Below are 26,135 nucleotides of genomic sequence, written 5' to 3'. Positions count from 1 at the left end.
TCGAAAGCTCTCGCTTGATTGGGAAGCTTGGCTATGATTCATCAATTATTATTGGTTCTGCAATGCTTGTCAATTCGCAAGAAATTAGATTTTTTCACACAATCTTAGAGTAGCTTTAATGATGGGAATCGCAAGATTAAGAGCAAGAAATTATAGAAGTTATGTGGAAAATCCCGAAAAGTTGTGTAAAGGAATTTCTTTTAAACAAATCGACATAAAGTTTAATCAAAAATTAGGAAATAAACCTCTGGCATTTGACTAATAATTTGCAGAATTGTTATAAAAAATCCAGGCGTAACGTTACCCAATACCTGCAGGAAATTTTCTAAGGCAAGGAACTATAATATGTTCGTTGTGATCGAACTTGCAAACTTCAAGAAATTGTAAAATTTCTAATGGTAGAGTTTTCAGTAACAAATTTTTCTCCACGATTCTTGAGAATCCTCCCCGATTTCTCAGATATTTTCCTCAACTATTTAATCAAACAGTGATTGTGATCAAACTGATACATGTTACCTTAGTTCGAGTACAAATCCATTCGTGAAAAGGTAGAACAAACATATATAGCAGAATTCTCTGCAGATAGACGTGTGCAGTATATTCATTTTGCACCCCCTTTTATATTTCACGTGCAAAATAGTGAGCCATTTTAATAATTAGATCACCAATAATTGATCATCAATTATAAAACTAAGCATCATGTGTAATGCCACATCCTAAGCCTTGCGAATTCTGCGTATAAGCCGTTGGAGTTTTTTTTTTTTTTTTTGCAACGCAGCAATCTTTATTTCAGACAGCGTTTCGAAACGTGAACGACCATGAATCGCGAAGATATCTGCGGCAGCATCTAATCAATGACATTTTTTTCGATTCTTTTTTTTGGCCTCAGAATATCAAAGACTTATCGATCTCATTAGTCACACGAAGATGACACAGTATTCAAATGATTACACACACAGAGAAATGATTTGTTAACTTTACCAAATATGGCTATGAGACAGAGGTGATGTTATCGTTGGTTTTCGTTGTTGTTATTTTTTTATTTTTTTTTTTCTCCTATTGACTTAATGCAAAAGAGTATTGTATTATTTCATTCGTCCGCAAGAGAAGTGAAACTTAAGAACACTTCAAAAATCCATTGATTAGAATTAAAAAAATTTTTGTCCAACACTTGATCGCCAAATTTTGCAATGTCAATCCAATTTTTCTTTCTTTCTTGCTTCGCTAGCGTAATAGACTAGAATTTCTGCGCGATGATTTACAGTAAACAGGAGATGCACGACAGAGAATAGAGAAACAGAAAAATATAGTAGATGAACGTTATAATTTGTGCTGTCTTTGCAAAAGAAATATAAAATACAATGACAGTGGTAATGATGCAGTGTTATTTTCGTAATAACGATCACAATTTACTCGATTAATTTTATCTAAAAAAATTTCCGTAACCTTTATACCGCAGTATTATATTTTGACCGCAAATTCCGCTCGTGATCTGCGGTTGGGAAACGGTGATAAATGCTTGTGGAATATCCGTGGAAATGATTCTTGTAAATATAAAACGTAAACGACGCAGTAACCGCGTATAATACGCGTATAATTTTCATGGATAAACGACTCGATGGGCCGTCGAAGGAGACGAATCTCGGAGCTTGAGCTCGACGGTACATGTCGGATGCTGGGTGTATAGAGTTTCTATATATAAATGCTTAATAAGTGGGTTGCGGAACGCAACGAAAGTTGTACGTAGCCTACGCGTCTCACGCGTGCTTCCAAGTCACGTAGCCGTTGGACACGGCCAAGCAAAAAGAGAGCAACATAAACGAGGAAATGAAAAAAGAAACGCACTCCGTCACCGTGGCAGGTTCTCGGCGGTTATCAGCATGGGTGTTAAATTAAGAATGACGGTCTCCGCAAACCGGCAGCGTCGCGATTCAACCGCTGCGCGAAATTCTACCGTTGGTTTATCCTGATTTTTCTTTTTTAAAGCAGACTGGCATCGAGCAGTGTCAGAGTTGTGTTGGAAAATTGGCAAAAATCAGGCAGCTCGATTCCAGGACGAATCGCCCGGACGACGATGTGAATCAAAAGTTAAGAAGAGAGAAAAAAAACCGTTTAAAAAACCTACAACTGTATTATCCGCGCCAATGATGGCGAACGCGAAGGAAACAACGTTCTTACCGTGATGCAACAGGAGCAAACCCAAGCACATTCGAATGACTCGAGCTAAGATGTGAAAAATTTAAAGAAAGGTTTTTATAACAAAAATATTCGAAATGATCGCACTCTGGTGTTTTTTATCCAACTCTCATGATTCCGGGCTTATTTTGTTCGTTATAGAAGTCTAGAAATATTACAAACAGTTATCTCCAGGGTGGATCGAAATAAATTGGCATAAGCGACGGTACAACAGATGTTCTTCACGGTGTGGCTAAAAGCTCCGAATTGATAAAGCTCGGACCGCCCGTTACATCGAATGTTGGTAAACGCTTCGCCGCATAAGAGGTGAAGTTATTAGCAACGTTTGGAACTTTGACATTCTATGTAACGCTCGTTCTGAACTTTCATCCTTCCATCATGGAATCATCCGTGCTGCGTGAAAGCAGAAAAGAGATAATGACCAAAAAACACAAAGAAATCCAAAGAAAATCGTCACCTGGGTACAAGTTTGTCTATTCGGATTATCCGCAACCTTCGTAAGGGTTATTGGATAATTTCAAAGTCTCGGATACCATGCAGCCTGACAACATCGAGCCCGAGTCTTTGCTTGCTATATTGTTATTCACAGTTCTGACGAATCTATAATTTGGTTTTCTATACTCTACCATTCTCCATTTTGACTTTTGTACATCTCAACTTTTGTATCATAAAATTCTATGAAACAGATTTTTTCCTTTTCAAAAATTTTATCGAGTCAGCCATTTATTTTATAATCCTTTCAAATCTTTACTCCCAACCCAAATGTTGGTTACAATTAAGATTTCGGTACGACCGATAGCGTAGCTCGGAATTGTGAGTGATACGTCTGGTCGATTGGCAATCCGCCAAGATTTTCCGAATCAGGATATGAAAATCTTGGCGCGTTTAAGGCGTCTTGCTCAATTCACCGACCACGTTACCCGCAATTCCTGTACCTGTTTTTCACAGCCACTTCGTAACCAAAATTATACCAACATTTTTCGCGAATTGTGAATAAGATACAGAGGTGGGGATCAATCCAGGCGAACGCAAAGCTTTCGAACAACGAAGTGTTCCAGGCATCCAAACTTCCGTCGAAAACTTGACCGATGGCGAACTTTAGTCACGAATTGCGTGATTGGGGAGATTAATTAAGAGTACAAATCAGCGAGTAAATAATTTGATTAAGGTGGCGGAGGATGCTACAGCGAATTCAAATGGCGTACCTAATCCACTTCCGGAGGCAAGCCGTACGTAACGTCGACGAGACGTAGCGCTGCTCCGAGTCCCGCGGGAGACCAGGAGTCCAGGAGGAATCGGGAAGCGAGTCGCTGCGTCGTCGAAACGAGACGTCGAGTAGTTGTTCCGTGTTTATCGGGAGGCGGGATAGAGCGTTGCTCGCGTGTGTACGAGATGATGTCATGATGTCAGCGTCTATCTTTGGCCGGGAGTGGATGACCACACAAGACGCACACGCGCGTTTGCCGCAGCTTAAAACCCTGCCGCAGGTCCGTGTGTGTGAATCGTGGCGATATTGCCGATGCGAAAATCGATTCTGCCGTCACACACGCCCAAGATACAGAAGACGACGCTACGTTCTCAAGATAAGAAAAAAACAGAACTCTCCTTCGTAGATTTCGATCGGAAGAAAATTGACGTCGGAGGTTCGTAAATTTTAGGGAGTTCCTTCGCCAGTAAATTCCACTAAAAATCGTCGTGCTACAGGCGGAGAAGCTCCTTCTTGCGTAAGGATAAACGCAGATTTTGAATTTTTCGTAAGGTCAAAGCTTGTTCTCTACATTTTTCAGCAATTTCTTGCAACAAGTTTTTGATACTCGTTATACTTGCCGCGATTTTATCGCGAATTTTATCACGACTTTTTAGTGATTCGTTTTTCAACGTCAGCTCATTAGTTGAATTAATTTTCTCAACTGACTAGTGTCGAGTCCTTGGTTGGAGACATCTTCGAGTACCTACGTTAGTTATATTGATAATAATCATCATGACTATCCACTTTAAGGTTAAATTTTTTTTTACACCGACTGAATTGAAGAATCAAACGCATTTCGCGGTTAATGAACCTCCTTGAGGTGATTCGTTGGTCGAATATCAATTCCTTTTAATAATTTTATAACGAGATAGTTGTGCGTACATCGAGGAAGTAAACTTTCGAGATCTCTTTGAGAATACAATAAATGAAAACGCCGGAAAATATAAATAATAGCTGAGATATCGATGCCTCGTTTCAAATCATTCTCAAATTGTTAAAAATCTAGTGGATTTGTTCGTATTTACTCTACGGTGATTTATTTTATTCAGGGTATAACTTTCTACAATTTCACTAACAACAAAATACTCTTTTTCCATCGTGCTGGTATCGTTAAATATTTAATTTTACAACATTGCAGCAATATTGGTTATGCTTAACGAACGGCAATACCAAATTGACCGATGAAAAAAAATCTGTTCCAATGGTTTTATAAAACATAATCTTCTGAATAAAACTAGCCATGTTAGAGCGAAATCTCAGGAATCTACCGGATCTTCAACAATTTTACAGCGGTTCAAAACAAAGCATCGATAGCTAAGCTTCTGTTTATCAATTCCAGAATTTTATATCTTGGCATATCTTCGAAGCAATCTTCTTTTAACAATTCGATAAACACTCCATACATGATCGACTGTCTTGCAATAAAACTGTTCAAACGCATCCCTTCTTTGGGCCAACCAACCTCCTTACAGTGCCTGCAATCACGACCGTCTGTCGCTCTCAGGAAGCCGATATTACTATACGAGATAGCAGTTAGCGGAATAGATAGGGACGCTGGTTCCTTGTTACAGCAGCAAGAGCAGTAGTCCGCTTCGGATAGCATAGCGTCCGGATATCCGGTTTACTGACTCGAATTGTACATCGAAGCGACGTGGGTTCAGGGTGAGGCGGAGAGGCGGTGTTATTTATGTTACACTTTATTTTCACATTTTTTTCGTTCAACCTCACGCAGAGCCTCGAGATACAGAGTTTAACGTCAATGTCACAGCGATTGCGATGCCTCGATTTCGGATCAACTCGCGTTTGCATTTGACATAACTTTGATAAATGCCGAGAGGATTGTGGTATTCTAGAATGCTCGACGAAAAAATTCACCACTGTGAATAAAGTTTTAGACTTTCGGAATTTCGTTTCAGTTTCATTTTCAACAAAATGACTGATCAGTTTTCTGACTGTTTTTAGTAGGTCCGATCTTTCCTCTGATTTCAAAATTTTGCGAGTCTTTGTATTTGTCAAAAAATAAGTGTCTCGTCAACTGGTGAACTCACTATTGGAATTAGAAATTTAAAAACGGCGAACCAACAGGCCGTTTTTTTATTAGAGTCGTGACACCGAAAGAAACATGATTTCATGATAATATCATCTGTTCGTCCAAGGAGATTTTAGATACTGAAACCAGACAAACGCTAATCTAAACACTTTTTAAAAATCATCTTCATTTGCAGTGATAAGTATTACATACAAGCTGAATTGAATTTTAAAAAGTGAATCGAAAATATTAAGCTTTTTCGATAACGAATCTTGCTGAGAATGGTTTTTTTTTTTTTTTTTTCTTTGTATTGTTTTCAACCGATTACTGGGTAAAACTTGAGTTTTCTTAATGCGACAATTGCCAATTAATATAAATTCGGCAAAATACTCAATCAATTACTGTGAAAAAATTCCAGTATTTCAACATCATAAACTATATCTATCATATAATATCAGTCTTGTTAATATTACGTAATCCCATCGAGTATTAGTTGCACTTTAAAAGATACTCTACTGTTTAAAGTGTAGAGCAATTGTGTTCCGAAAATAATGGAGCACCTTGAAATTGGTACATAAGAAATTCTCGATTCCATAAATAAAAATGAGCCACAGCCTCTTTGAGACGTTAAAATTTCAAATCAGCTCATATCTTCTGGAAGAATACGAATCACAGTTACGGATACGTATATTGCGGGAGCATGGTTACCAGATGATTTGACACGCCATCTCATACTCAAGGTCGTCAAATTAGTAGTCCGAGATAAGCTCGAACGTATTGCGTTAGGTGATGAAAAAAACTGATAGAAAGAAACAAAACCTTGCACAACTCGACGCATGATAGGTCAAGTGATTATTTTATATTTTGACTAGCGATGTACGTGACACGCCAAGCGCCATGTACGTACCTACGAAGCATAATAAAGAAGCGAAGGAAGGAACGTATCGTTGCGGCTATTCGACCTTTCCAGACTCAGGAATTCTCTTTCTATTTCTTCCGCCGGCGTTCTCGGACGTCGATATATCTATACTTACAATAATGGTCTAATCTCATCGTATTAGAGGGACATACCTATGAATCGCCGTAGTATAGTAACAAACCACACGGCGCTACTTAATATACTACGAACATCCGACCACGAGGTCGTTCGAAGGACGCCCCTAATGCTTACTAATATATCATAGTACAAACAGATTCATGCACGGCATTATCATCGCGACTTTGCATACGAATTATGAATATATCTTTGTTTTTATGCTGGCGAAAAAAAAATTCACGAGGTTGAAATTAATAACGTCAAAGTACAAAAAAATATTGAGGAAGTAATCACTGTTTTATAATCTTAGGATTTCGAAGGAATTGCGTTTTCCAAATTATGTGTACAGTTGAACGAATTTCATACAATCCCAAAGTTGCAGAATCGCGCTTTTTCCTAACCACGCATCGTTGCAATAACGTTACTAACTGCATACTCAGAAAAATTCTACGGCTTAAACTTCTCGACCCTGAAGTACCGTGAATTTGTGGCGAACAGGGAAGTTCGAGTGCGCATTTTTTTCGCTCTTTCTCAAAACGTATTGAACAAGTTATACGCACGCTAGGGTTACTGCAGAGTCAGGAATACCTGAAGCCTCGTTCGAAATGTCCGAATGGTGTTAAATTAATGATGGAAATTCGATTTTTAGATTCTTCTCTTACTTTCAAGAAAGAATAGATTTAATCCCAAGTAACGTATCAACATTCATGACTTTTGGAACGCTGAAAGCGAAAAAAAAAAAATTGCAATATGCTTTCAGATGATTTAAGAAGAATCAAATTTTCTATTTAATCACCTAATTGAACAGGGTGAAATTCGATTTCACCCTATTTTCTTATCAGTCTCCAATTTTGAGTAGAAGATATCCTCGATCGTGATTTCAACGTGCATACAGGAGATAAAATCAACCTAACCTTGACCAGATTGCAAATAAAATTTCAGAAATATACACGTGCATGTAACTGGAATGGAAGTTTTTTCTTCTCTTAATGACGAATTGGCGATAACCTGATAATGTATGATCCCTTACTATGCAAACGTGTATCGAGACTTCTAAAAGTGAGGTGAGCTCGCTGCTGATCAATATTGCCAATGACTGCAGTATTTGTCACGCGATTCGTCAATCAAACTGTATGCACTGTTGAGGGATGTAGCCCAAGGTAATTACGAGCGACGATTCGTCATCTTGAAAATGAAAACTTTAACCGCATCGCATTTATATAACCTTAGCAGCAATGCGCGCAGGTGTGATAACCCATTTCGCTACAGCTGCTATCAATATTTTTCTTGCATTGCACCATTTGAATCAGTCCGTCAAGATATTACGCACAAGAATTATGTATCTGAATTCAGATTTTTGATCCTTACGAAATTAGAGGTTTGAACGTAAAAAGCCGGAAACGATCGAAGAATCAGGTCCACGAAGATTACGATCTTCGTATTTCTCGATCTTTCTTCTGCCATCGAGATTTTTTTTTTTTTTATGAAGATTTTTGAATTTTACGTTTGAATATAATTTGACAAATCGCCGTTTCAACATTGGCAGGAAAATAATCTGTGCGGACAGTTATAAACGCTTGCGGATAATCTCAAGTGAAAATACACAAAATTTCTACACCAAGATTTTCCGCGATTACAAGTCTCCGGCAGGCCGATAAGATCGACGGATTATTGCTTCCTGTCATGTGCAGAGACGCAACAAAATGAGTCGCGCCGAGTTGTTGTGGCGGTTGCGGTTGAAAATCCTGCACGGAATATGGAATACGGTATATTTTTCGGGCATTATTTAAACCCGATCAACAGGTCCCACGTAAATGAAGACGATACACGATTTCGTACGACCACGCATGAAGTTAGCATCTGAGGAAATGTATTTGACAAATAGGAAAAGAAGAAAAAAAGCGTAACATTTTAACTCTCGAACTGCGCGGAAGATATTTTTTTCGGTAACACGATCTGCGTTGTAAGAATTATAATTATATTTAGAACTTGTCCCAGGTTGCATAAACGCGTTTACATTATACACGAAGCGGCGGAATTGTTTGGGTGGGGATGAAATTTAATCCTTATCGCTGGAATGATAAAAAGACTCTTATTACGCCGGTGAGTCAGAGTAACGACTCTCTCGAGGCAAGAACAAGCTGTTCCAACAAAACATGCAAACAGTCAAACAAACGTCTCCGACGCCACGTAAATGCCTCCGAATGACGGAGAGCATGGAAGCAACGGCCACACAAAGAGCGAAATCATACGCATGTACCAAGTTTCTTCTTTTTTCTACTTCGTAGGTAGTCGTTGAGGAAATAGCGTGAAAAATCATTTTCCAACGTCGACGTGACGGCGGAAGAAATTTTTACAACATCGAGTGTGCACATTATGCACTCGTCTGTGTGTGTGAAATTGGAAAACCGTTGTTGGTCGGTAAATAATAAAAATTGGAAGAGTCGAACAACGTCTTGATCAGCGTGAAAAAAATTGATATCCTAATACATTGTTTGACGAGCACAGAGTCGGCACATATTCTGCCGCGTGCAAATGAAACAACAAAGACTTGACACTTACTTCCTGATCCAATTCACCTGTCGACACTTTTATCATATCAAAATTTGGAATCGACGATACCTGCCAACGCATCGAGAGAAACGTGATTGCAAATCACAATCAAGTTATCCACTTATCTTACTCTAATATACCAAAAAAACGCTTATCCGCAAAAACGAGAATCGGATTACAACGCGTTAAACACACACAAACAACTGTCTCAACTTCACATTCGACAAATCCATGGTACTGTTTCAAAAGTCTTGAGATAAGACTTTCAGTAGTTTCTTTACATAAATGACGTACTAGGAATTTAAAAAAAAATGGTTTAACAAGATGGTCGGCACAGACGCTAATCCTCGCTAAATTGCGGAGCTAAGTATAGAACCTGTTAATCACTCGTAATTCAAACTTCTAACCGCGCAGGAAACGACAGGAGACGTTAAACACCGCTTATTAATTGGCTTTCCATCTCTGCAAGAAAGGTTCACTGCACGTTCACGCGTACAATTTAAGATCGAGATAATTACATACATCGTTTTGTCGCTGGTTAGAGACAAGAGACGACTAGATGTTCGAAGCAATATTGTGGAATTGAATTTTATCTGATAAAATCCAAGCCTCTCACAATCGGTTCAGTTAAATTCGTCAAATTTTTCTCACTTCGAAATAGATGTCGCAGGAAAATGGAAATTGTCTGAATGTTAGATATCATATATTTCTTTCGAAAACCGCCTATAGACAGCTTGTTCGATTCGTTTTTGACCAGATTATGGTTTGTAAATTTAAAAACTCACGAACCGTGAAATACAGTCACCTATACAGTTGTCCCGCATATATTCGGGGCGGTATAAACGAGAGTAAAGATATATGTCTATATAGATTATACAGAGAGAGAGAGTGAGGTATAAATATGGCATTACTTCATCGTTGACAATAGCAATGAACAAATACACGTCTCGTTGTCAGGCTCGACTAATCGCTCGCGATAACAACAACGCGAAAACGAAGGCAGAACATTTGCACGAGCACCGGGCGTAATTATAATTAGTCATCGTACACCGGAAGATGTTTGAACGAACGCAAAGAATCAAGAAAATTCTATTGAGGTAGACGCCTGTGGGATTATCGACGTTCGAAGGATGTAAAATTTTACGTCAATGTCACAGAGTTGCAGCATGATAATACCGAGCTATTTTGGTCGATTATCCTCAATTGCTCATCGAAAACTAGAACGGAATAGGGGAATGAAATTACACCGAACAAAGTGATAATTGTGTTATTTTCAAGCGTCACTTGCAGAAGCCAACGCCGCTACCGAAAGCTAATTTCTTCAGAAATGTCTCCAACGTTCGAGTGATCGCGACCGAAACTGCGTTATGCTGCAGAACTATCACAGGGATATAAATTTCAATCACGATGACTCGGTGTATCGTGATTATTTCTCTCTCGACGAATCGAAATAATCTCAACTGCACTCGATGTGGGCTTATAACAGCGTCAATACACGGAACGGAAGAGCAAATGAAAAGCGTAGCGTACTGCGTATAAGTCAAAGCAGCGATAGTGCAAGTTGACAAGCCGCAATGGAAATATACAAACTGTCAGTTATAATTTCAGTTCAAATAAATGTCAGATAAGAATGAATATCCATATGTACACACGTGTATGTGAGCCTAGAACCTGCGTTCACGTGTATTTCTCCTCTGACACAGAGTCAATAACGAAGTACCGCCACTGTAATAATCAAGAAGGTTACAACTTCGTGCTAACTAACCGGCGATGCTCGTAGATGCGGACGCAAGTACGAAAGTCAATCGTGGAGACAAATTTCACGTGATACTGCCGAAAATGACTTGAGTCACGATTTGACGATTCGTTTCACTCGTTAACGCGAAGTCACTTCTTGACGTGAACCAAGCAGGATCTTAGCGTGAACTCCTTCGGTAACGTGAGGTAACAACATTGCTCTATTCTTCTTTCTCTGCCAAACTGCAGACTTCGAAATCGTCGAAATGGGGATTTGACAAAAAATTACATGTCACGATCAATTCCTTTTCTGACTTTCAGTGAAGAATATCATTTCGATACAGTTCCTCATACTTGTGCAAAACGTGAATTCGGGACTTGTTATCCTCGATCTTCTTAACTTCGGTTTAAACGTGACTAAGTCTGCGTAAGCTGTCTCGATATACGTTGAACTGACGAGCCAGTTGCACGGAGACATAGCAATGATGCCCGTACTTTGATCACGTATGATTGTAGATATGCTTTTACATGCTACAGATAAACTATCTCTCGTGGTGAAGAATGATGCAGAAACGAACCAATGAACGAACGAACGAACGAATGAATGAGAAGGGGCGAATGAGCGAATGAACCGAGTTACAACCGGATACGCTAATTCGTGAGGGAATTACTCGGAATTTTTTTTTTTTCGTTTCATTGATGAGACGCGAGTTGCCGACGCTGTGCAAACTGGGAACAGTGGCGAAGGGGAACGGCGCCTGATGGCAAACAATATAAGCCACTGTTCTGTACGTCGTATTCGTGAATTCTGAAAGTTGGAGGAAATACAAAAGCAGGTGTCACGCTGCAATTAAAGACACGGATAGAACAAGACTCTAATAAATCGATTTTACACCAGTTTTCAGTTCATCAATTTAATAGTAACTAGCGAGTATAGAAACGTTGAAGTCAAGAATATAAACTCCAATAATCAATATTTAGATTCTGAAAAAAAATCAGATACTATGAGGTGAAAAACCTTCGTTCAAACATTTTTCACGTATTCGTATTATACGATGTGCTTGCACGAGTATGCATACTGTGGGAGTGATATTATTCGATGGATATACTCACGTATTTGGTACATTGATGTGCAAAATTGAACAATCATAAGGTAACAGCGCTGCAATTCATCAATCAATCTAACAGCTGATAAAAATCTCTCAAGACAAGCACGAGTATCGCTTAGAATCTACTATCGTATAAGTTCTGTCATTTGTTTGTTGCAGCGCAATGAAACAGGAATAATTATTACTTCGAATCGTGCAGCTGGTCGTATACATTTCGTTTTTAACATCATTCGAGTTCATTACCGTTCGATTAAATACGATTTCTTGAATCTAGTTCGACTCCACTACTAAATCGGTTCTACCATTCGACTTGGTTCGATTTTCAATCCGGTCTCACTCTTCGAATGGATTTTCCAATCGAGTTTCGAGCTTGACCGTTCGATCCGACTCGATTCGTTCAAACCTGCCCATCACCCGCAAACCCCGATCCGCAGGATAATCCAAATCCTTCGTCAGGAGCAGGTACGCAGGTCCACGTCCCTGCAACCGAGGATACAGGCAGCAGCCGCAGCAGACGCAGCAGCTGATCGCGATTGGCGTCGCGACGTTGCAGCGAGCGTCGGTCGGTCGGTCGGTCGGTCGGTGGAACGCTACTAGAATGAGTCACCCGTCCAAAGCGTCTTGACTCGAGGTATACGAGAGGGGATCGAGGGGCGGCGGCACCGGTGCACGTAGCGTACTCTCAGCGCCGTTCTCCGGGCAGGCGTCGCGTCGCGTCGCGCCGTCGTTCTCCTCGTTCTCCTCGTTCTCCTCGTCGCGGCCCTGGCGTCCGCGTGAATCGTTCTGCCCTCGTAGAGGCCAGTCGGAACCCGGCAGCCAAGAGGACCGGTCGCCCGCGCACCTTGCCAGCGCCTTAGTCGCAGAGCGAGTCCTCTTCCGCGTCCGCCTGAATCGCGCCGGAAACGCGCCCCGGCACGACGGCAACCCGACAGACACGGTGCCCCGAAGGCACCGAGAGATCGAAAAGCCTGATTCGCTTTCGCGGACGGCGAGGACGACGATGACCCGTTTCTCAGAGGGCCGGGCCGAGGGATTCACGCCCCGGAAACCCGTAACTTCGTCGTCGTGATCGTCCACCGATGCGGAACTAGTGATCGATTCTTTTCATTCTTCGCCCTTCGCTTACGACGTTGACGATGCTCGATTCGACGCTTAGCGCGATTCTCGCTGCGGGTTACTCCGAGTACGAAACACGCCGACGGCGATACTGATTCTGTTGCCAGAAGTTTCGACGACATTCAATTTTTAATCGTACACTTTACATACGGTGTGTGACTGTGTTGAAACGTGGCGTTGACTTACGTGATACATGCACGACGTATCGAATACCTACACCCGCTGCAGGATACATCGTCGACGGAATATCGCGTGGATTACCCAATCGCATCGAACCGTTAGAAATTGTCTCTTCCGGTGAATTGCTTCCGATCCGATCGTCTGCGGCAGCCTCGAATACATCTCAAGGAATCACTCGCGTCATCGCCGTCTTTCAACCCGCCTGTGTGTACAACGTACGTATACATACGCACGCAACGTTCGGACGACGAACCGGTCGTCAACTGTTTGGAATTACTTAAGGGAAAGGTAGGTGAACGCGAGTTAATGCCGACAACGGAGATTCTTTTTCCTGCACGCCTCCTCGTTAGATTCGAATCAATCCACGACTTGTTTTTGGCCCTACGGCCTGCTGTTCGATTCCTTATCGGCGTCCCAGCGCCGCTCCCTCGGATTCCGAATTCCTATTTTTCGAATTATCGCCTCCACCCGTCCTTAGAAATTAACGAATCCGTGAGAACGAATCGCACTGTCAAGCCGTTAATCAAGGATCGACTTAACTGTCTGAGAAATGACGATGAGGCCAGTTGACGAAAATAGCGGTTAAACATTTGTCGATGACGATGACGCCAATTTGCTTACCGGCGTACCGAATAGCCAAACACAATTTTCATAGATTCTGCCTTTGCGATACACGCTCGAAGTTTAATTCGTTTTTTGTAAAACGTTCCGTTAGCCAGAAATTCCGGTCGATTCGGATGATTCATAACAGATACACTGTTGTACAGGTTTGCGAGCATGGAGCGAATGAATTACAGATGGAAGAAGATCTTCCCGAGTGGAGAAATCGCGGGGTACCAGGTTTACCTTTGCACTTTTTGTGTATATACCGTATACAAATAGGCCTGTTAAGGGTCTGTAACTGCACTGACAATAAATGTGTACACAAATTTTTATTACAGTATTAGACGAAAGGAAATGAGATTGAGAAAAATTGCAAAAGAAATCGCGGTTAGTACAACTTGATAAAGGAGTTCAAACGAAACAGTATAATTTATGATAAAATGCGGATGAAATATATTTACGAGTTAAATAAGCCGGTGAACGCGTGAAGTGATATAAGATCCGTTTTCGGTTGATAAAAACTGGCGTGCAGCTATTATAAGTATACGAGATAACGTAATCTGTTTTCCTGAAGAATTAGAAGTACGCGTCGTGTGGCGGTTCTGATTTTCATTCCGTCGTTACGTTAGTCGACGATTCTTTAAACTCAGAACTCTTCGGAGCGGATTTTAAAGCGGAAATGAAATCCGAATCTCTTGCGAATCAAACGATTCGGCATCGATTCGCTCTATCGGAGAATATAAAAATGTTCCTCGCGGATTTTTCCATCTTTTACCAAATATTTAACAATTTTCAGAGAAACAATTGAGCCCGATCGGAACATGTATTCGACGGTCCATAAAACTATCTGTTAGTAGTGGTGTTCGAAGATTAGAGTTAGGTTAGGTTAGACTGGGTGAGACGAAATATGTGGAAGCAAAGGTTGGCTGAACGCGCACCTGTATCTTTGTATACAATATGCATAGACACAATATATATACACATTTACACATACATTTGTAAATATTCATTAAAGTTTTCACTCTCTGGACAGACAAAAGTGATTTAATTCCATTGTTTGTTTCTTTTTTTTTTTATATATTTTATTTATACAATATCTTTGAGCTGTATTTATTTACGAATTCATATTTCCTTTCCGCGAATGTATAAGGAAATTCTTTTGTTTTAACTTATTTGAAACCAAACATACTGGTTAATGCGGTATTTTTTTATTTTCAAGATAAAAATGGTGTACGTATAATATTGCGATGTTATCATCATGATTTCACTCACAAGGTATATAAATTTAGATTCTTGTGTCATAGCCACATTTAAATTTTCCGCATTACACGCTGATAAGATAATAATTAAATCCGTAAGAAAATACACGATCAGACACTGTGTATAGTGTAAAATCACTCAATTTAAACCTGTTCTTCAAGTTTGGAAATCAAAACATTTGCTGTTCATTTCGATCTTCGCAATTGTTCGAATAAGGTTACCTGCATATTTATTCGTTGAACTAACGGCACGATGACAATTGTTTGTTAACACGTGTAGTCGGTCAAATAGTAAAATAAATAGTAGCACCACTTTGATTTTTTTCTACGGGATTTAAAGTTTTTATTTTTAAGTGGCATGTATTCGTACTACGAGTACGTTACATAATATTGATGGAAAGTAAACGTGACGATGCAATATGTTGATTAGCATTGACAAGTCGAGATATTTTTTTTTTTTTTTCTTCGACGCGAATGAGAAACTATAGTCAGAATTGGACGAATTGCCAACATAAAACCTTGGGACAGCTGGTCGTGACGTTAATTCCCAATGATGATTTATTGTTATTAATCGACATTCAATAGCTTAAATCAAACTTCATTGCGCGTCTGAACTTTGGTTCTTGTATAAATTACTAGCTCTTTTCTTTAGCGTTTAGTAAATTGTCATTTCGAAGACTAACGCGATTAAAACTTAATCAGATATTTTTTGGCTCGGGATAAAATCGTTGGAAATAAAATTTAAGGCTGAACGTGTGTATTGTGTATTAATTTGTGTACGTAGCAACTTTACATTTCCTTGAAAATTTTTTCCTCTATCGAACACTTTATTTCAGTCACTAATCACGTTCTAATTTTTCATTATTCGAAATTGCAAATCCTGTTAAACTCTTGAAAAAAATAAAGGCAATACGAATCGAAGCTCATACTCGATAAACATTGTATCGCACGGTTCATATCGTCCATGAATAGTAACTTGTTGACAGTGGAAGTTGGTAAAGTCAGTGTTACGTAAGCAACAGATATCAAGTTCAAGTTCGTAACGTTAATACAACAAATTGCGAAACAAAATAGAATTACGTCAAGAATTGAAGGCTTAGGAAATGATAAACTGGAAGTAAATTGCTACTTACAAAACGATGCTTAATTTCGTACTAATTTTTTTTCCTTATCATCCCATAAGTTAAACCTACCGGAAGCTATGTTCACATATCTTATTGGGTTAACGTTGTGAGTTCACACTTTATTAATTTGTGCGATTAGATGCCTGCTCTTGTCGGTACAAAATGTTTTACCGTTCCATAAAAAGGCGGAGGCAAGAAAAATAATTATTATCTGAGTTTTGACGCATAGTTTTCTAGTTTTAGCGGTTCATTTTTTTCTCCGACAATCTCAAAATTCTTACCGAATAGATTCGACTGCTGTACCTGAAAAATTGACCATGTTTCGAATTTCTTCACCCATTACATTAATAGGTACAAAAAAAATTAACCACGCAGCGCGGCAAAATCCACGTACCTGAAATTTCGATTAAACAAGCCTGATCCAAAACTCTCCAGTAACAAGGTTTTGAATCGTAAATGAACCTTGCATATAAACTATCCGAAAGATCGAAACGGTGAACTTGGGGCTAAATGTGTAACGATTGGTATTCTTCTGTGATCGGTGCTTAGAACAAGCGAGGACTCGGATTTTCGATCAAGTTTTATCGATCGGAACATCAGATACATAAAAAACTTGTGTTATTCAAATGCTAAAATTCAAAGGCTCTGCGCTAGCAGATATTATAATTGAGATACAAGCCCGAGATTTCGTATACATTCTTTCCTACTTGTTTCGAGATATTTACATCAGTGGGTTCAACAAAACTAGATAAGAACCGTGATCAGGAAGTTGGTTGACCAAACACTGGAACTTTTTATTAATTTTATTACGAAACGGTCGTACAGTAATTATTTGCAAAATTATTTTATTAGCAAGCTTGTACGAAGTTCTCTTTTATAATACACAACTCATTTCGTATGATTGAAACGTTGTTGAAAATCTAGTAAATTAGTTGGATTTCACCCTGCGATGGTTCACGTTATCTATAAGACTAGTTTCTTCAAATTCACCAAAACAGATTTTCTTTGTTTTCACTCGTCAATTTAACATTATCGTTTATTGTCCATTAACCAAGTTCTGAAGTAAAATATTTGACGATAACAACGTAACAAAAATGAGAAGAAAAAAAACCAATTCAACGAATTCGTAGAAAATAATCTTCCAAACGAAACGAGCAATCTCATAGTGAAATCCGGTGAATCTGCTAGACTTCCAACAATTTCGGAGTGATGTAAAACAACGATGAATCACGAGGTTGAAGTTAGTAGCGTAATCGTAACGAAAAATTGGTGAAAAAATCACTATTTTCTTAATCTTAAAATGATTTCGAAGGGACTAAGATATCGGAATATGATTACGTTTCGTTTTTTCACCGTTTGCTGAATTTCAGACAATTCGAAAATCGCGAAATTGCGAACGGTTTTTCCCCATCACGAATCGTCACGATAACGTTAAGAACTTCAAATATGATGAAAAATCGACGTTCGAGCCCTTCGTTCGTCATCCCCCCTTTTTTTCTACTCTCCTATTTCCAAATCAATCTCATATAACAATCGGACAGTTACCAAATGCGCGAGTGTCTCGCAATAAAATGATCAAGGAGTGCCGATTCGGCCAACCAACATCCCCAAGGACTGGCCCAATGTCGTATATTAACCCCCGGCAATCGGGGTTGTCGGACTTGGGACGACCGGAGGTTGAGAAGAGGGCGTCGCCTCACCTCCGGAGCAGGTGCTCGGGGTACCTACACCTGTCCGACTCGGCCGAGAATCCCCGTAGACTACGCGTTGTGTGTTGTACGCCCGATGCCCCGGGACGGAATTCTTCCACGTTTACTCACCCAGCGGGCGAATTGTTTGGTTGAGAGAGTCGTACGCGTCTGGATCGGTGCGCGCGCACGTGACGTAGGCGACGAGTTATCGAGAGAATCCTTCGGCCGTTTTCGGTTCCCTTCGGGGCGCCTCGGTGCTCGGACAACCTGCGAACTCTTTCAACTCCAGGTTCGAACCTTCTAATATTAGTAATTGACTCACTCCGCGGGCCGAAGCGACAGGCGCAAATCTCACGGAGAAGGTTCGCCTCGCGTCGGTTTGTCACAGATGTAGGCGAAATTCGTGCACGACAATGCGATCGGCAACGATTGAGAAGGAGAATCGAATGAGGCTGTAAGTGCCATTTTTTTCCCTCTGAGGAGTTCGAGCGGCAAATGACTATGCGGCGAAGAAAAAGCAATTTGTTTATATTTTTATGAAAAATTTTTGGTTGCAGGCCTATTTTAATTCTCCTCTTCATTTAGCAGCGCAGAAAACGTCGAGGTGAACTAAAGAATTTACATTTCTTATAATGGATGAGTGTAAAACAGGAAATTATCAGGTCTGATTGTTTATTTTTCTTTGACTAAGATGTTGTCGTCGGTATTGTTGAATGAAAGTGCAAAGTTTCACTGATTTTTTAATGTAAATATGTATAGTATTGCAAGGCCGAAGTAAACGCAGTTCTTGAAATTTTATCAATGAAGGTAAAAGTTTCAATTGAAAAATAAACACATAGGTTAAAAATTTGATTCGTCCATTATGAGATTGATTTCACCTCATTTTCTACTACGGCTCTGCAACCGCCTTCGATTTTCACCATTTCATTTTATCGGAGCGTTTAAATTCTCATTTTGATTCTGTTTGATTTTTCAAAGTTTTTTCTCAAATGGCAGATGAGTTTAAAAATAACGTGAAAATCATACATTCTTCGAATTTCATTACAAACGAAAAACGAAGAGACAAAGTACCGTAAAATTTTCAGAATTGGCAGTTATGTTGTTTAGAATGAGAAGTTATTTTCAATCGTTTTTACTTGTAAAATGAGAGAAAAAAAGAGACGAAAAAATGTTACACATTCAACTGTTGTAAACAATTTGAGCTACTGAGTGACCGGAATCTAGTTAAAATGTAGGTCGGAAAAATATAGAAGCATTCCTTGGAATCCGTTCGATGTTTATATGTGAGAAGTTAAACGATTTCATTTGATCCAAGGACACCAGAGTGAAAAAATCAATGGCAAAAATATCCACGCACATCGAGGAAACGAACGATCGTATTTAAAAAAAAAAACCATCTCTTCATTCTCTTCTTTATTTTTATTCGAACACACGTGGTTTCTGGCACTTCATTAACAGTTTCCGATCAGAAACACAACGTGTAAACCAAAAGCATAACAAATTCTCAGTAAAACATTATCGACAAAGTTGCCGAACCGCAGTTCGGTTCATGGTTTCAAAATGAGAATACAAGCATAGTCGCATAACAATAAGAAACATAATGCTAGTAAAACAAAACAAAAGACGTTACAATTAGAACCGAGAAGATTTTCTATGCCTACATTTTTCTTATAGCCGTAGAGAAAATAAATTAATTGAGAAAAGTAATCCAATTCACTTCATATATAGCTACAACCTATTCGAATGTTTTTTACTTTTTGGGTCCAGTAAAAAAATTAAAATAACTGAGCAACATACATATAACGAACCAAAACTATAAAATTCTCTCTACGAATACGATTAGAAATTTCAATCCAATCAAGTCGATTCAAGTCGATTACCGATAAAAATTATTACACCTTAGATATCGACATTGCACGAATATTCGGATCTTTAAAGAAACCTCCACTTTATCTTAAAAACTGATGCACATTCTTTGCCGGCGGTGTATTTAGAGTAATAACACGATATTGTCGCGGCCGCCGCAGTTGCGGATAAATAGCCTGTGGAAGTAAATGAATTATACAGTCATCGCCGGAAACAAGGACCATCTACTGAATCCCGCGTAGAATTCACAATGAATAAAGGAAAAGGAACTCTTTAACGGTCCTCTACCTACTGCAGATGAATTTCGTCATTGGGTAATGACTCGGCCTAATATAAATACCGCTCGAGTCCTAAAAGCACGCCTGCGACATAACAGAATTCATTTTCAAGTCACTGTTAAACCTTCGTCGTATCTATCGAACTTTTAATTGCATTCTTTGTGTGGATTATTCGCTTTTTTGCCAATTTGAAGAGACAGTTTTGACTCGAATGAAGAATATGGGTACTTGAAAATTTATAATCATGTCGCAGTGAAATTAATTGTTTTTACTAAAAATTGGCGAAGACTGTTCCGAGAAAAATCTCTGACGAATTAAAAAAGTTTTCCTATATTTCGGTGTTCTATAATTTATACGCATTGAGTGGTCATATTTTAAAAGAAATCAATTATTTACAAAAGAAGAGAAATAGAGCTGTAGTTTAGATTTTTTGAAATTTCAGTACAACCGTTGCAAATGTCATGTACGTACAAAATTTATTTAGTACGGCATGGGCAGTAAGATATTTATTCACAGTTTTCACGGAATAAGTGTAAGAAATTATTTGCAATAAAGAATTGTGACATTTCTACCGATTAATTGTTGACTGCGAGAAACCAATTAGAAAACTTGTTTCTATAACCGCACGAAGAATTACCGCATAATTATCCCGTATGTTTTATAACGGAAGAGATATATGATATACGAGTTATATGTATACATTTGCACAATTTATCTATCGTGCGATATAAACATTTGCATTCTCGTAATTTATTGCACTATTTTGAAATAGCAAAATAATAATAATAATAATAATAATAATAATAATAATGTTAGTAAAATCAAATAAGAGCCTTTGTGTATCGCAAGTAAAGGATTAGACGAATATTATTTATTTGTATACTTGTATATTTTGCCACATACACAAGCATCTGGCGTCTGCATACCGAGTGGCAAAAAAGTAACATATTCACCCAACTTTGAATACAATATTTGAGCAAAATCTGTAAAATTTTTCTTCCATTCCATTTCCCTTTTTATAAATCTTCAAGCAGCGTTGACAAGCTTTTATTCAGGTTGCTCAAAGTCTTTTTTAAATGCAATAGGAATAACTACATTTCTCATTCGTCTGAAAAATTTGAAAAACCGAGATGTGTCAAAGGATTCCGAGTTTGTCAGAGTAATTTAAATGAATTTTGGAACTGTTGAAAAGAAACCGTTCAATAAAACCTGACAAGGCGATGAAAAATAATTTGCATATGTTATTTCAAACATCTTGGCACATTTCGTGAATGTAGTTCCACTTTCTCGAACGAGCGTCAAAATGTAGAAAAGTCACGATATCGAACCTTGAAAGATTTAAAAATCTAGAGAAATGTTCGTTGAGTTTTAACATGAGAAAGTTGTAAAATAGTATAGTATAAAAATTTCGGCATTATTACACTTTTATTTTCTGACCTTTAGATGTTTTTACCCCCACCTCGTCTTTACGCTTTACTGTACTTTGACCATTTTTAATTCTGACTTTTCTGTACTTTGACTCTCTATCGAATCCATTGGATTGGATTATCTCGTTTTCAATAAAGTAGACATAGCGATGCAGAAAAGTCATTAATCATTCATTGATGATATCCGTCATGGAATCGTAATGGATTCCGGGCGCAGGTTCGAATGTCATTGAACTTGCGAGACAACCGAAATCGCGCATTATTCCGCGGAGACTGCAGCGTATACATGGCATGAGGACGAAGTTAGAAACGTTCGTGCAGAAATGAAGAACATAATCGATCATGACTCCATAACGAGTGAATTTGTCTACATAAAAAATGGCAGGGATACAAAATAAACCAAAACACCATATATCCGTGCTAAAATAAATTAACAACTGGTCCATTTCTGCAGTAAAATCCAAGGGGTGTTTCACTCAAGAGATCGCGGTGTGAATATTATTCGAAATCATTTTGTATTCTTCGAAATTACACCGAAATCAGTACCTAACATCGAAATAAAATTCTGCTAGTAATCATTAGCCGTCATGCGAAATCATTTAGGATTACAGAGACCGCTTTGTAACCTTAAAAAATTACCTAAAATTTTAGAAATCGTGAGAAATCAGCTGGTCAAAGTAAAATTATTTGTCAAGTAATCTCACGTAATCTCTCTACGAACCGCAAGTAATCGTGAAACGTGCATCATATCAACGGCGTCGATATTTTCTCCAGCGAAACACCCGTTGCAAAAAATCGATCCCTGAAAAATGATTTCTGGCAAGCTTGAAGCTTAGTGCTGTCGGGGGTGTAGGAGGTGGAGGAGGAGGAGTACGATGATTTTAGTGCACTCGGCACCCGGCACTACCGTCGCGTTTCACGGCAAGTATTCTCCGTCTTAATCTCCGTTCCCTTTCTCCTTTGCAGCGGGTCTCGATATAACCCGACTGGGTGACGTCAGGGCGATGACGACCCTGGTGTGCTGCGAAGTGTCGGCCGGGCGGCCGCGCGACGGCCTCAAACTCGCGCTGAACAGGAGTCTGAGCGAACCGGGTCCGCCGACGGAGCACCTCGGCGCCTCGACGTCGCTCTACCCGACGCTACCGTCGCCCTGCAGCGCCCCGCCTAAGCGGTGCAAGATGGAGACCGTCAGCCTCCCGACGAGCCCCTGCGCCGAGAGCGGGACCCTCCAGCGGTCCCTCGTCCTCCAGCACGCGGTCGCCCTGGGCCCCGGGGAGCTGGCCCGCCGGCTGGAGAGGAACAGCGGCGGGGGCCTCGTGCTGCTCGACTGTCGGCCCTTCATCGCCTACAACGTGAACCACATACGAGGGGCGATAAACATAAACTGTTCGGACCGCTTCAACCGACGACGACTCCAGCAGGGAAAGGCCACCCTTGCCGACCTCGCGACCGCCCGCGAGGGCAAGGAGTTGCTCAGGAAACGGTCCTTCAAGGAGGTCGTCGTCTACGACGACTCCACCGCTGACCTCGAGCATCTGCCGGTACAGCATCCCCTGTTTCTCGTGCTCACCGCCCTCGTCGAGGACAACAGGGAGCCCGCCTTGCTTCTCGGTGAGTCTTGGAACAATGGTTTATTTATTGTTGCTCGCTTGGTTGGAAAGCACGCGTGACGAGGTTTTAGTCTTTTAACGTGTGATCGGGCCAAGGCCAGTCCGCGAGTAAACTCACCCCAATTTTACTTCCCTCAACGTGCCATCGATTTGAAACTTTTAGTTGGTCAGGGATCGTGAATCATCGTAAAAATCTAACCTCAAAAACCACGTTTTGCAAGGGAATGAATTATACACCGGGAATTTGTCCGCGTTACTTGTTCGGCTCTGTGGCTGACAAAGTCACACAAAGGATTCATCGTCGATTCGAGATTTTGAGAAAAGGTCGTCCCGATTACGGTAAGTGTTGCGAAATCGGTCACGTGACACCGTGATGATGTTCGGAACACGTTGAATTTGCTATCAGTCCAATTTATGGTGGAAAAATATTGTGGTTAGAATAAAATTTTATCGCGTCGTACGTCAAAAAAGCACCACTCAACGATGTGGTAAATGCAACAGCAATTATTTGCGATTTTCTTTTTTATTTACCGTGGCGGCAAGTCGCTGAGAACAAAGCGAGTATTTCAAGACTACGGTCACGTGGCTTCAGAAGTACCAAAATAATGATGACACCGCGATACGCTGTCTCTTTTACTTTTCCGTTTATATTTTTTCTGACGCTCGCACGATGTGTTCTGTATGTATCTGAAGTTCTCGATCGATCAAGCTTAATGGAAAAATAATTCTACAACGATAAAAACAAATGTTACGCAGCCGTAATTTTTTTGTTATTTATTTAGCTCCGAACCAAATTTTTTATTCAAAACTCGGCTGTTTGGGCAGCATGAAATTTCAATTAGACTCGATCAATCGGAAGTTCAAGTATAAAATGATGTGCTGTACTTTTGAAATGTGGATTTATCGGTAGGATTTGAAGCATTTTTATCCCACCAACTTTATCAAATGTGCTTGTACGCACTCAAATTACAGACAATTTGTACAACGCGATTGATTCAATTTAAGTAGCTGAAAGTTTGACGAAAAACTCGATTCGCCGCTGAGTTTTAACTTTTTAGTGAACGGGTGAAACTTTGCAACCTTATCTGTAAGTACGAAATTGTGAACTTGAAACTGAATTATCATCGTACTGACATCATGTATTCGTTTATTGTTTGATCGAAACTCAGTATTGTGAACAACGATAATGTGAATGTTTCAACAAACTTGAACTAAATCAAAATTTCAGCTGAAATTCTTCAGATTTAGGTATAAGTATCAACACCTCGGCGTGTTTGCAATTTTTAATACACTTGGAAGATTTTCAGTAACGGCATATTTCGAGCCTGATTATGTACATTGGTGCAAATTACTAGAATCATAAATCGCTAACATGAAGCGCAAAAAAGTAAAAAAAAAAAAAAAAAAGAAAGCGAGGGAAAAACCGACTCACGAAGAAAAATATATATCAAAAACCGTTTACGTTTGACAAGATGATTATATTACGCGCAGTTAGTTTACACGATGAGAAAAGACGGTGTTTGGATCGGATAAAATCTATTTGCTGAGAGTGAATTTTTTATGACGGACTGTTGTGTAGCTGTTTTTTTTTTTTCCTCTTTTCACTCACGAAGAGAGTATCAGCCCTCTGGATCACGGATTCCGCTGTAACTTATGGGGGTGTTTTTTTGCCCGAAATTATGGAGCTTCTGATCTATTTCGCAATAAATATTAATTGAAGATGGGAATTTTATCTATTACATCGCGATTATTCGTTGGAATTCTGAATTTATTAGATCAGCGAAAATGAATCTTTTTCGAGACTATATTTCACTTTATTGATCAGTGCCAGTTTATGATTTGTTATCAAACAATTTTCCTCGAAATAATAAGGTAGTCGTTAGATTTAAATTTTCACAGAAACTGGTTTGTGTTCAATTTTTGGGGAACCCTTCGGTTCAAAAATCAATCGCCCAATTCAATGTAAACCTAAGTATTTAGGAATGTCGAATAAACATCGAGCTTGAAACGACCCCGTGAAAAAGTGTTTCATCGCTACTTACTCTGCTTGCAAGACAGACGCTAATTTTCCGAAGAGTCAAGGATCCCTGCCACATTCAAGACCAAATCCACAATCAATCTAAAACAACATCTCGTCCCGACAACCGTGTGATTTCGATGACAAATAGCATAATTAGTGCATTGTTTCTTTGCGTCAACGTCTGTCACGTGTCACTGAGTTTTTTCGTTGATTTGAATGATCGAGTACCTCGCCTAAGAACTGCAACATATTAAACACGATCGAACCAGGATCTCTCCCCCATTTGTCAAAGTCCAATTATTACACGGCAACATAATTGAGTGAAATATTTGAAATTGTTTGAAAAACCTGCGGCGAGAGAAATGTCAAAGTTATAATATGTAAAGAGTCCGAACTCCACGTGCAGCTCGATAAATTAGCAACCGGTTAACGTTTCGCATTCCACGGTCGTTACAATAATCGCTGCAGAGACGATGCAGATGCATGGAGGAATATGATGAATTTACGAAGGAGCGTGTCTCCGAGTCTGACCTGTTAGCAATTATCATTACACGCCCGAGTTGTCTCGCGATACCCGCTAGTGCGAAATTTATCCCCGCTCTGCGGTTCGGCATTATTATTTATATTCATAAATATCCGCGTGCCAGCGAAAGGTGCCGCGAGATTAATTACGCATTGCGTTTTTCACCCGGTATTAATGAGCTTACGTCACGCTCTATGGAATCTCGCGACAACTATTTGGCTAGTGAAACAGACTCCCGGTGTTACAATCGTCCCATGACGACGCCGACGTCCCGACCTTTCGAAATTTTTATTTATTCTGTTTTTTTTTTTTTTTTTTGATTTTTTCAAACAGTTTGTTTAATAATCGTCTGTGTCTTTTGATCGTCTTTACCGTGCATTGATGACGTTTCACACATCTGATGAAGATGATGCCAAAATCCTCAAACTAACTCTCATTGATTAGTTTTAACGAAAACAAATTGATGTTACAGTTTCGTAAACTATCTAATAACTTGTTGAAATCTTCGTAGTGGTTTTTTTTTTCGACA

The 26,135-nt window shown here is 39.5% G+C and overlaps 2 protein-coding genes across 5 annotated transcripts in view; one reads left to right on the top strand and one right to left on the bottom strand.

The window, feature by feature from the left end:
• The window catches only part of LOC124180858 (dual specificity protein phosphatase 10), a 91,799-nt gene that overhangs the window by 11,679 nt on the left and 53,985 nt on the right, over positions 1-26,135 (top strand). The window contains exon 3 of the mRNA XM_046566740.1: positions 22,420-23,064. Within this exon, the coding sequence (XP_046422696.1) occupies positions 22,420-23,064 (645 nt within the window). The remainder of the gene's footprint in view (positions 1-22,419; positions 23,065-26,135) is intronic.
• LOC124180860 overlaps positions 1-26,135 on the bottom strand; it is a 121,691-nt gene that overhangs the window by 52,251 nt on the left and 43,305 nt on the right. The gene's annotated exons all lie outside the window — the stretch shown is intronic.

Source organism: Neodiprion fabricii, chromosome 4 (assembly GCF_021155785.1).
Source record: "Neodiprion fabricii isolate iyNeoFabr1 chromosome 4, iyNeoFabr1.1, whole genome shotgun sequence".
In the NCBI taxonomy this organism is placed as follows: domain Eukaryota; kingdom Metazoa; phylum Arthropoda; class Insecta; order Hymenoptera; family Diprionidae; genus Neodiprion; species Neodiprion fabricii.
The sequence above is the reverse complement of the archived record's forward strand: the minus strand, read 5'-3'. Positions and strand labels throughout refer to the sequence as shown.